Source organism: Prionailurus viverrinus, chromosome F2, assembly GCF_022837055.1.
Source record: "Prionailurus viverrinus isolate Anna chromosome F2, UM_Priviv_1.0, whole genome shotgun sequence".
Taxonomy (NCBI): Eukaryota; Metazoa; Chordata; class Mammalia; order Carnivora; family Felidae; genus Prionailurus; species Prionailurus viverrinus.
The window spans coordinates 53443645-53456734 of NC_062578.1; the positions used below are offsets into that span (position 1 = coordinate 53443645).

General features: G+C 42.7%; 1 protein-coding gene across 3 annotated transcripts in view; it reads right to left on the minus strand.

The window, feature by feature from the left end:
• Positions 1–5716, minus strand: part of RSPO2 (R-spondin 2) — a 165345-nt gene extending 159629 nt beyond the window's left edge. For 2 of the 3 annotated variants that reach the window (XM_047842672.1, XM_047842671.1), the window contains exon 1: positions 5623–5716. In XM_047842672.1, the coding sequence (XP_047698628.1) occupies positions 5623–5716 (94 nt within the window). Of the gene's footprint in view, positions 1–5601 lie in introns of all 3 variants that reach the window. The other variant, XM_047842670.1, reaches the window with a different exon arrangement.
• Between the last annotated feature and the right edge of the window lie 7374 nt (positions 5717–13090).

Below are 13090 nucleotides of genomic sequence, written 5' to 3' on the forward strand. Positions count from 1 at the left end.
GTGAATGAAACAGGACTATTAACAAGGGAATACAAGGGAATGAAGGGAAGGGTACAAGTGACAAAAAGAAGAGATTGTAGGAGTGCCTGGGTGGCTCAGTCGGTTAAGCATCTGACTTCGGCTCAGGTCATGATCTCTCGGTCCGTGAGTTCAAGCCCCATGTTGGATTCTGTGCTGATGGCTCAGAGCCTGGACCCTGCCTCAGATTCTGTGTCTCCCTCTCTCTGGCCCTCCCCTGTTCATGCTCTGTCTCTGTCTCAAAAATAAACAAACATTAAATTTTTTTTTTTAAAAAAGAAGAGATTGTAAAGCAAGGGAAAGAAGTAAATTAACAATTTTAAGTTTGGGGGAAAGCAGCATGCTTGAAAAGATGACTGGCATGGACGGGTCCTAGAAGAGAGAAGAATGGGGGAGGGACAGGCCTTGGAAAGAATAAAAGCACACTCTCCTTACTCATTCTCTCTCCTCCACTCCCATCCTGGTCCCATCATTCAGTCTGAGAAAGAGGACAAGAGAGTAACTGGGAAAGAAGAGTGAAAATCCTTTTTAGTTCCGAAGACCCGATCTCCATTTTCATCCCACCCCAGTCTCTTTCTCTACACACCCATGAAAACACATACACCTATACGTGTATATATCCTTTCCCTAGCACATGTACAATTATATGCATTATATGTGCTCTTCAGCATTAATTAGCACCTTCCATATTTCATAAATTCTCATAATTAGCATCTTCCATATTTACTCAAGCTAAAATTATGAAAATGTGTAAATACCGACATGCAACACTGTACCTAATGACCAATCCTTGATTGTTGCAGATAATGGGAAAAAGTGATCACGACATTTTGGGGGGGAAAAAGGGGGAAATTTAAAACTATTTTCATCCCAGAGCTTATCATCCCCTTTTAGCAGAGTGGTTATCATGTGTTTTATCAAATGATTTGACTGTCATTTATTTCCTACACTTAGGAGGGGTAAGGGTGCTGATCCCCAGGGGAGTAAAAAGGTTTAAAAGGCAACCAGTTGGAAGGAATGAAGTAAAATGTATCCTGGATGATCCAAAAACTGGCCAGTTCATCTCTGAATAAGTCAAGAGGTGGCTTTACATTAAGGAATTAGAAGCGTCATTTCCAACTTGTGATTTCTACAAATATTGGCTTCTACCCAAGCTGGATTTATAAGCAGATAAAGAAAGCCAGAATTAAATGGAGGCCTGGGGGGAACATCACCTATTCTGAATCGCTTCCAAATTTCAGTAGCATAACAAAATGTTGGTTGAGACACAGCCGATTTTTAACCTCTGTGCACTGGTAAGATACTAGCCAGAAAAACTCAGAATTATGCTAGAAGAACAAAACAGCCCATTAACAAAAGAGAAGTAAAGAAAGAACATATTTATATGCAAAGTTAAACATCACAGGATATTTTCTGAAATACTCTGGAACTTTAAAAAGCTAATATACAAAACATTTTAAATCTTCTTCATTTAAGTGTAGGTAAATCTATGTCCCAAGTGCCATTTGTATTTTTGAAAGAATACCAAGAGTAATAAGCTAGCATTAAAAGTATTTGTAAAACCAAGAACCTCCAATCTCTTCATCAAGTTTTTATGTAGCCCTATAACATAGAAGAGAAAATGTTTCTCACCAACCTCGATTACCAGAAACATACCACACCATTTGTGATAAACACTTCCGTTTCATAGAGGAAGCCAAATCTAATCTTAGGGAAAATGAGAGGTTATGGGAGGGAGAAGCTGGGGCTTTAGTATGGAAAAGGCTAGGCAGGAAACACTTGTCTCACTCTGCCCCCTACCAACCGACCACCAGGAACACCAACTACATATCCGGGAGACTTGCTGCTTTTAAAGAGTTGTATCAAAAAGTTTTCACAAATCCCTGATTAAAATGTAAAGAGAATGAAGGAGATAGATAATTAAGTCACTGCATTCCAACCTCAAGAAAGCTCGGAAACAGCAATAAAGTTACAATTTGTCTATCCACCTTTCGGTAAGTCAGCCTGAAATGTGGCTTACGACCATTTCAAAGAATGAGACACATCAACACAATTTACCATATAAATAAATCATAAGTGGTTCCAAGGCAGATACAGGCAGTGGGGGCTAATAGTAGCTAATAATGACTATACTTTTGAACAAGAGGGTGGGGTGAGGGGGCCAAGGAGTTACAACTGTTACCATGTAGACAAAACATGAGTTGTCTATCAGCTTTTCAAAATGTTGGCATGGGTCTCCTCTCTACACGATATTCATTCTCTATTGTGTTCGGGCCTAATTAAAAATTATTGTTACCAGGCCCTATGAGTGATTATCAAATACATTTTTATTTTAGGATTTTTTTTTCTAAAGAAGAGGAAGAAAGACTGTAGGTACTGTGGTTTATGGTGATCTCTCCCACATACTAGGTTTGGCCAAAAGTAGGAAGGTTGACATTCTATTCTCTCAGTCCTCTGGCTAGATTTTGAAATAGAACATACAGTTAAATGATATATTTGCTCTCTATTCCAAACTGGATGCAATTGATTTTAAGTGACTAAATTATCTAGTCTCTGCCAAGAATTTTATTTCATTAAGAAAATGATATTATAGAGCATCTGAGATCATAGAGCAGACTAAACATAATGCCAAAGGAGTTCTGAGAGTGCTCCACAGTGAAGGTTTGATTATTTGCAGATGGAATATGGAAGAAAAAATAAAAGCATCAGCTCGCAGGCATCAGTCTAACCAATCCTGGGATCTCGGCTGCCTGCACAGTAGCACAAAGCCAAAAAAATAACTGATCTTCTAAGCCACAACACTTCTTTATTTGGGGGGGGGGGGCGGGAGGGGGAGAGAAGGTACTAATCACTTTTCTCCCTAGAAAGTAATATTTAACTGCCACTACCCAAAACAAAGGGAAAAGGGGAAATGTTGGTACACAATAGGCTCTAGCGTGTCAACTGTCACTGCTGACATGATTTGGCTAGTGGTCAGGCATTCACCAAAGAACTAATTTAAATCAATCTCCTTTGGGAAAGCCAATTGTTTGGTAGGCACAACAATTGGTGTAGAATCAATCAGTGGACATGAGATCAATTAAAACCAGCTTAAGTTTGTGAAGAGGGACAATTCACACAACCTGAGTTAGATCTCTATTCATCTCAATACACTCACAATGCAATCCCTAAGCTTTCTTGCAAAGCAGAAAAGCTACTATCACCCTGTGCTGTCTAGCCAGGCCTTCAAGTAGTTCCACTTTTAATTAAAAACACAGTACACCCTTTGTTGGCACAGATAGTGTGGTCACTTTTAAAACCCGTAGTTATTTTAGCCAGAAACTTGGAATTTGGGAAGGGACATCTGTTAAGAAAAGGCGGGGTGTGTGTGGGGGGGGGGGGGAGTGGCAAACTTTGATAATTTTTCCTTTACACCCTTACCAATTTACACGTATTTGAAAGCAGTTGAATTTTATTAAATTCAAAGGTTGGTTTGGCAAAAGTCACTATTGCACGCTTTAGAATTGGGTTTCTAAGTGTCAGCACTTGGGGACATGGAAGGTAATTGCTATGAGATTTTGCCAAGCAGCTTTGAAATGAATAGGTTTTGCCTCAGATACCTAAGGCGGCACAGGGCCAAGTTTAGAGACGGCACGGCCGGGAAACGCATGCAATACCACTTCTGGCCGCAGGGGTGCTGTAATGTCCTCCATCCAGCATCGCCGTGTTAAGTTCTACTAAAACGTTATGTTAGCATCTTCCTCCCTCGGCCAAAATGAGACAGGCAGTGTGGATCAGAAAGACCTCGCGGGATTAGTAAGTCACCTAACGAACAACCTGGCATGTGCGTCTTAGGAATTTCTATATTTGCACAAACTTTAAGCACCTCAGTTTTTTTTCCGACCAAGTAGACTGCATCGTGTGCTGGTAGGTGGGGAGAAAGTCTCTCCAAACACACTTGACCACAGTATAACCAAAAATTGCCAGATCTGCGAATAATACCTGAAAAGAAAATAGCAGGTGGAGGGAGGAGGCAGTGGGGAGGGGCGATGGAGGAGATGGAAAAGGACTTTTTCAGGACGAACATCAATATTAAACTTTCATGGCTTCTGGGAAGAAATTTCTCCCTAGCATTTTTATGCGCAATGGTTTCTGAAAATAAGCATTTTCCAAATGCCAGAAATGGGAAAAAGAGAAGGGGTGGCCTTTTTAAAAACCACAGATCCGTAGCGTCAACTGGAGAGCGGAGGTTATGGAAATCGCACACCACCAGTTACCCCGAGCTCTGCCCTTGGGCCCGCCAATCTCCAGCTTAATAACGTCCTAAAAAGCTATGAAAAATTAGGGCGTGAAGAGCGCTCTCCAAAATCTGGGTGCAGGACCAGAGATTCTATTAAATGGGTTCTAGACAAATCACAAGTCGAGTGCGACGTTTAGATCCCGGGGTGCGAGGGGGGGGGGGTTCGAAATTTGTTAACTTCAAGACAAATCCTAACTGTGCCAAAGTCCAAATTGCTAGTCGAAGACAGTTCTAAGGGGCTTCTATGCACCGTCCATGCGCGGGTAATACAGTGTGTGTGTGTGTGTGTGTGTGTGTGTGTGTGTGTGTGTGTGTGTTGAGGCTGTGTTTAAATCCCCCAGATGACTTCATTGTGTCTAGCGGCCCTTCCCCTAAAATGCAGCTGGATTAGCTGCAGCCACAGCAGGACTCAGACAGAAATGGGCGCACAGTAAATCTGCCTGAAAGCTAGCTCTCCGAAATCTTTCTGGAGGCCTTCCCTCGCCTTCCCTGCAGCGCACACAAGCGATGGAGATTAAGGGAGCGGTTAAAAAGCCGCAAGTGAATTTCATTGAGAACATAAACGGCTACTTTTGCGGAAAGTATCACGGAAAGAGCAAAGTCAGCCCTGTCCCCAAAACATCAATGCCCCCGCCCCGAAACCCTGCGTACAAGTTGCTGCTCAATGCAAAAAGTTCAATAAACCATCCCATCTAGTCTTAGGTTCCAGAGGTCAATTATTCCCTTTCCCTGTAAGTCTAGGTCCTCCACCTCGACTTGGTACCCCTCCTCAGCTTGCGCTCGCTCACTTGCCCGCCCTCCCACACACATACACACACACACACACACACACACACACACACACACACACAACTACTACTACTAGGCGGTGTTCAAAGCGATCTGGGGCGCACGTGGGTGAGGAATGTAGAGACAGATGAGCTGCACGGGAGATGGGTAAGAGGACCAAAAAGAAATGAAGACAGAGAAGCAGAAGAACAAGAAAAACTGGATGCCCGATAAGAAAGGAGAGCGAAAGAGCAGAGTTGAGGAGTAGAAGCGTGGCAACGAACCGGCTACGGACCGCACCACTTAGCCCTGAGCGCCCGCGGGGCTCCCCCGGCCCTCCGCACCTCTCTCTCCCGCTCGCGGTACCTACTGAGAAAGGAAAAGACTGCGTTCCGCCGAGCTCAGGGGCCCACAAAGTGCGGAGCGGTGGCGCGCGAGAGCGAGGTAGAGGGCACTGTCTGCCCAGCTGAGCCCCGGGAGCCCCCGCCTGAGTGCCGCGACCCGCCCCCGCCTCGATCCCACCGGCTCCCACGCACCTCGGGCAGAGTAGGACCCACCTCGCTTACTGCGTCTCCATCGATTGCCTTGGCAGTGGCTGTAATCCATACAATTCAGGATGATGAGGGCAAAGGAGAAGAGGCGAAACTGCATCTGGGCGGTCGGGCGGGGGACAGGCGCCTCTCAAAGTCGGGGAACTGGGGAGCTCATCCAAATAGCCGGCGCCCACCGCGCTGCTGGGGAAGATGCAAAGGGTGAGTGGCCACTAGCCCGGGGACCGCACTGGTCAGTTCTGCGCGGTCAGCATGTCTCAAGCCTTGAACCTGAGAGACGACGAGACGTGGAGTGGAGAGCGCCCCGGGGAGACAACCGGCTCTTCGCGCGTCCCAATTTAAGAAGGGGAGGGAGGGGGACGCGAACCCACCGCCAGGCACGAGCTGCGGGGCAGTTTAACCCCGAGAGCACAGCTGCCGGCGATTTGGTGGGGAGGGTGATTTACAATCAGTGAATTCGCAATGTCTGCGGAGCTACAGGCTCCGACCCAGGGGAAAGGGCGTCGGGAGGCTGCTCCCGGGAAAGGAAAGAGCTCCGCGGGAGCAGGGTTTAAAGAGCCCCCGCTGGCCTTTGGGTCCCTCGGTGGGGGTAAGCAAGCGCCTTGGCCGCGGTGGCCGGACGCGGGTTGCCTACCGCGGCACTTACGTCTCGGACGGTGCGGCTTGCCTAGGCGCGGCGCTCCATCCCGGGCTGGGGAAGCGAGGCGCCTCGCTAGCACGTGGGCTGGGGAAAAGTTTGCCGGGAGCCGCCGGGAGCGCCCGGCAGCTCCGGGATTCCGGCGGATGCCGCGGGCTCGCAGTGCGCCCACGGTCCGCTGGGCTGGCGGCGCTAGCGGGAGCGCGGCGGGGCGGGCGCGTCCGCAGCCTCGGGGATGCTGCGTCCCCGCCGGTGAGTGCGGCGCTCGGGCGACCGGCACGACCGCTCTTTTTCTGGGTCCCTATCCAACTGGGCGGTTTCCTAGGCTCTACTCCACAGCCACTTCACATCAGGGATTTCTCCCTTTCCAAGCTGTGGGAGACAGAACGCTCCCGCGAGGCCGAAGGGATATGGCGAGCGCACTTTCCGACGGAGATGCAGCAGGGCTGAGGCTCGGGATGCTTCTATAAGTAGGTGGTGCTGTGGTCCAAGGCATCTGTGTCAGGCTGCCTCGGAGTTCCTGGGTCCTAAAGCCAGAAACTCTCGGGTTTCCCTGTGGTCCTAAAGAGCGCTGACAGCCTCCAGCGAGCCCAACCCGAGGCAAATCCCCTCCGGGCTTTCCTGGAGTGCTTGGCTAAACTGAGGAGTGGCTAGGATGGGGGCGCCCCCTTACCTCGCTGCGCCGGGGAGCCTAGCTGTTTTCATACCCAAGGCGTCTTTTTCGGGCGCTCGGGGGTCGTTTCCAACCTCTGCCCTGACCTTCCTGCAGGAGCATCTGACGGACTGATGGCTTCTCCTAAACCGTCCTTCCTGAGCTACCGGCCAGGACTGCTGATTCTGACCCGCTGAGTTTGAACTTGAGCCGCATCCCGAAAGCTACCCCATCTCTGCCACTTTTTAATTTACGTCTTCCTTTGTTTTATAGGACGATCTGTTAGCAGGCTGAAATTAAAACGTGCCTTCAGTGTACGGAGTGAAAGGGGTATTTCCAACAGCTTTCGCTTATCCCCAGAAGTGTTATTTCTTGACTTTGTTTCTTCTCCACAAAAACTTAAAAACTTGTAGTCCTTTGCTTGCAGTACTCAAGAAATTGGGACCTTGTTTCTTTAAAGGAAAGTTCACTTTCCACTCAAGTATTTCTTAGTCATAATCCTCCTCTCTCCCTCCAGCCTCAAAGACTCCTGATTTAAACATCTAGTGCCTTAGGTTTGGAGAATACACTTGATGCTACTGATTTCATTCTGATGAAATCTTCGGTCCTGCCTTCATTGCTGTAGGAATGAATGTATTTACTCCTTAGGCAAAAGATAAGATTTTTTTTACTGCTAACCACGGCAGTATGAACGTTTGTAGATATGACCATATGCTAGAATTTTGTACCGCTTAAATTTCCTTTTCTATGCCTTCAGTTTCAGGAGATGTTCAGAAATTTAGAAACTTGAGACAATCATGTAGAAACAATAAGACTATTAGAAGAGTCCTGTTTATTAACGATTCCATTATTGCCTATCCATAACTTTTTTTTTTACAGACATCACTATTACATAACAACATTTATGCGCTAAGAACTTCAGTGTTATTTCCTTTATGCATGCCTGAGAACATCCAAGTAAATCCGAGTTGAGGTCACTGGTCCCATTTGCTAGATAAGAAAATTCAGCCCCTGAGACTGGCCCGCAGGGCACAAATAGAGTTGACAAAACACATGCAGGAACAGTGGATCTGTTTCTCAGCTTTCAGTCTTTGATTTTTATCACAGAATTGGAAGCAATTGGAAACATTTAGGCTAAGGGAGTGGCCCAGCATTTAGCATGATGGCTTGATATTCCAGTAGATATTCCTCCACCATCATAGATACCACACACCAAATTTATTGCACTTCTAAAGAAGTTAAATGATAGGAGAATAAAGACTTCTCTAAGTTCCCTGCCTTTTTATACAGCTTTGAGACCCATTCAAGATCCATGGTTATCATTATCTTTCAAAATATTTAAGGGCAAATAGAGCACAAAACCAAGTAGATCTAACTCCACCATTAACCACCTAGGTCACATTTGGCAATTTGCTTGATCTTAGCTTCCTTGACAGTATTCTTAGGAAATAGAGTAAGATCTCTTTCATCTCTGCCATGTTCTGGTTCACAATTTTCTATTTCTATCAAGAAGTTTGTTTTTATAGGGTCTAACCAGTATGACGACAGACTCATCATTGGTCTGTCTCTGCTTTTTTAAAGGATACCACTGAACCTCAAAAATCAGTCACATTTATTTTGGGGGGTACTTAGAGTCTCACACTTAATCACTTTGGGGCTACTCTGTTGGTAATGCAGACTTTTTTCTTCTTTGCCTTTCACTGAATATTTTTCCTGATTTCAAGAACCCAGGAATGTTCTTGCTACTAAAAAATACAACCCTAGCAGATCCTAAACTATCATTAACTTTAATCCCATATTTCTGCTTCCTTTCATTTCTAAACTCTGAATGTGTTGTTGTTGAGCCTCACAGCTCAGTTTCTCCATCTTGGAGACTCAATGGACTTTTTCTTCAAACTGAGTTTAGATGGTGGTTTCATTAAACTAGCTTTATAAATAGATATGTGCCTGGTGTCTGTTTACAGAGAAACATACTGGTGAGATTGACTTCATACCACTCATTGGCGATAGAGAAGGTCAAGTGAGGGGAATGATACTATAGATGGAAGGCAAATTGTGTACTTTACTTTTGTCACTTGTAATTCATTGATATAGCTAAAATTCAATCCTCAATAAAGAAGATACCATGAATGGGCTCTCCCTTAGCAAGCCAATTCTCCTCCTCAGAGACAACCAGTTATTTGTGTATAACTCTCCAGATTTTGAGTATACTTCCAGAGATACATTGTGCTTATCAAGAAAATGGGTGTATGTGTATGTACACATACTATATGTACTATATTCTTCCCCCTTTTATGCAACTAGTAGAATACTGTATTCACTGATCTGCACCTCGATTTTTTTTCATGCGTCTTAAAGTTCATTTGGTATCAGCTCATAAAAAAACTTTCTTGTTCTTTTTATATAATCACAGATCATTTCATTGTATGGTTGTATTTAGCCAGCTCCCTACCAATAACATTTAGATTGTCTTCATCTTTTTCTGTTATAAGCAATGTTTCCATTAGCCTTTTCATGGTTCATTTTACCGTTGCATTATAAATTCCTAAAAGTAGAAAAGTTGGATCAAACAGTTGGATATGTGTGTATGTGTGCATTCTTAAAATTACTTCCCACAGAGGTTCTATCAAATTGCAATGTATAAAAGTGTCCATCTCCTTATATACTGGCCAACATGTTCTGATCTTTGACACTCCTGGGCAAACAGTGGTACCAGTAGTTTCCATTTTTATTTCTTTTAAATAATATTATATGTTTTTAATATGCTCAAACTATTTAATTTTCCTTTTCCATGAATTATCCAAAGATTTCATTTACCTTGTTTTCTATGTTCTTGGTCATTTAGGTCATTTATTTTTTCTTTGTAGAATCTATCTATCTACCTATCTATTCACACACATAATATGTGTATATATATGTATATACATATATATACATATATACATATGTGTATATGTACATATATACATATGTACATATATGTACATATACACGTATATAATATCTTGATTTTTGTTGCAAATATTTTCTCAAGTTTGTGATTTTTCTCTTAACTCTTTTTGTTTGTTTTTCTTTGTATTTTAGAGAGAAAGAGAGTGAGAGTTGAGGAGAGGGGCCATGGGAGAAAGAGAGAGAGAGAGAGAGAGAGAGAGAGAGAGAATCCCAAGCAGGCACCACTTCCAGTGTGGAACCCAATGAGGGGCTCAATCACATGACCCTGGGATCATGACCTGAGCGGAAATCAAGAGTCAGCCACTCGACTGACTGAGCCACCCAGGTGCCCCTTAACTTTGTTTTAATGTACAATTACTGTACTGCAAATTTTAAAATACTTTTATGTAGTTAAATTTCTCAGTGTTCTCTTGTATAGACTTCTGTTTGTGTCATACTTGTAAAAGCTCTTTCCCATGCCATTCTTTTTAAATTTTCATTTGGGAGTTTACTACTATATATTTTTTATGTTAAAAACCATAAGACAGGGGCGCCTGGGTGGCGCAGTCGGTTGGGCGTCCGACTTCAGCCAGGTCACGATCTCACGGTCTGTGAGTTCGAGCCCCGCGTCGGGCTCTGGGCTGATGGCTCAGAGCCTGGAGCCTGTTTCCGATTCTGTGTCTCCCTCTCTCTCTGCCCCTACCCCGTTCATGCTCTGTCTCTCTCTGTCCCAAAAATAAATAAACGTTGAAAAAATAATTTAAAAAAAACCATAAGACATTAGTGATTTTATGATGTAGCTACATTATAGCAGATTTAAAATTTTCTGACCCTTATATTCACAGATTTAGTTGACTTTGGCTGTCTCATTTTCATTAGCTAATTGCCTTAGAGTTCTCTTATGTTTTATGTTAGCAGATATTCATATTCTCACATTTAAAGTTTCCCAAATTTTCTTATTCATTGTTGAAATTTGTTGATGTTGTACTCTCCCTTCCAGTCTAGAATTTATTCATTAATTAGCTCAAAACAAATTATGGCATTTTTGCCACTGTATTAGTATTGAGAGTATAATGTTTTCCTCTTAAATATAAGTTGAGTGTTTATTTTGCTAGTTGCATGTGATAGCCTATGTTCATTTATATTTTGTATGAAATAATTAAATTGATTAATATGAAAGATCTTCAACAAGGTCACTGACCAGTCCTTATCCAGGCTAATTTGTTATTTTTAAAAGCCACACTATAATCACTTATTTAACATTCGAAAAATGTGTAAATATTTGACTTCTCCAAATGTTAATACTATGTTCTGCCACTTGAGAACTCTTCTGTAGACTGATGTGATAAGGCTTTTTTTCTCATTTTGCTCTCCACCCTCATGGAATAGATCCAGGAGGCTCTCTTCAAAGGAAGTCCAACTCAGACCAGCTCATAAGAGAAATCTCAAGATTTGACCTGAAGGTTTACAATTATTTCCTTTTACTTAATCTTGTGTGCTCTGAACTCTTTTGAACTAAAGCAATATGTGTCATTTCCATTCTTTTCTCTGTGAATGTGGTTGCTGGAAGGAAGTGTTACTACACTTGGTCAATGACAAGAGAGACAGAATGATTCTCAGCCATTTTAAGACTTAGACTCAGTTTCATAAATATAAAGAGAACTTTTTCTCTGATGCGCAATTAGCCATGCTAATTGAGATAATAGAACAGGTAATCCCTAAGAGCAGGAAATCCCTCTCCAGAACTTTATTTCACTATTAGTATCCAAAATAGATATGCCTCTGCTAAGCAATTGGTCTTTAACTTACAATTATAATGAATTGTGTAACAGCTCAAGAGAAAATTTGTGGCTTACCCTCAGCAAGTATACAAGATAGGCAGGCACTTTATCTACTCGTCTCATTTCTTGCTCCATTTTATGTTTCTAGCCTTATTTTCACTTTGCTGTGTTTTTCTCACTTAATGTATTTACTTTGCAGTATTATATGCATCTTTATAAGCCATTTTAACTTTGAAACAATACAGAAAACTTAAAAATAATAATACACACATTATATACATAATAATACAAAAAAATATATATACAGATCAGAGAACCAACATGAGGGTTCTTCTAGTTGCTGAGTATGACTACTCTAACTATTCACTCCAGAACAGAAAATAACCATGGTGTGAATTTGGAGACCCACTAGTCCCACTGAGATGGACCCAAGCCAAAATGCCATTAATTACCCAGTCTTCATAAGGCCCCTTTCTTGACATGTTACGTATTAATAATTTAATGTTAGTCCCCAAAAGTCTGGCTATGTCTACTTACTTAAAACACAGTCATCTGAGTAAATGACCCAAGGTCCTGTTGGGGAAGGCCAGGAAAAAACTTAAAGTGAGGGTCCTTGCTCAGGAACTGACCTCCTCCTCATTTAAAGAGCTCTAGGGCTGTGAACCGGCTCAAGTCTGGGATTGGTTAAGAGGCTGTGATTCTGTATTGTGGTAACTCAAGTTACATTTCTGTAAGCCAGACCTAAAGGTTTTCTGTTATACAAATCAAGTAAGACTTTATGAGGCTGCCCATCTATTTCAGTCCTAGGGAAAAAGTAAGTTATAAATACCAGCTACCATCATATGACTAGTTGCAGAAACAGATAATAAGTATTTCTTCCTTGATTTGATATAAATATCAAATATCAATATTCTGTCCTCTCCCCTTCCTCTACTAATGTAAGATGTGTAAATTGTAGTTAACCTTACATCACAGTATTAAACCACAACATATGACATAGTGAGTGTGACTCAGCTAAAAGATTGAATATCACCCCAAGATAAATAAAAGAACATGTGAGACTGTGGATTCTCTTTTGGAAAGAAGGTCAATATGTTTCTGAGTGGATAGGTACACCATGTTCTGTGGAAGTATCAGTTTGCTTTTGTTTTTATCTGGCAGTTAAATGTGGTTAACAGAGGTGTGTATGTGCTGCTAGATTGTCAAGAGGATGGACTGTTGTAGTTTGTACTTATCCCTGGGTTAATTTGGGAACTGTATTTCCCAAATCCCCTGCCATGGAATGATTTGGGAGTTAGAGCTGGCTAAAACAGGCATTTACATGAGATGTGTGGGGACAGAAATAGTGGTCAAGAATTTCTGAAGGCCTTTGTGTAGTAGATGTGCTGATGGACAGAGGCTGAGGTACACAGTGGGTACCAGCCTGAAATTCACTCTTTACTACATATAGCCCTTCTTCCTGATTGGTGGCCC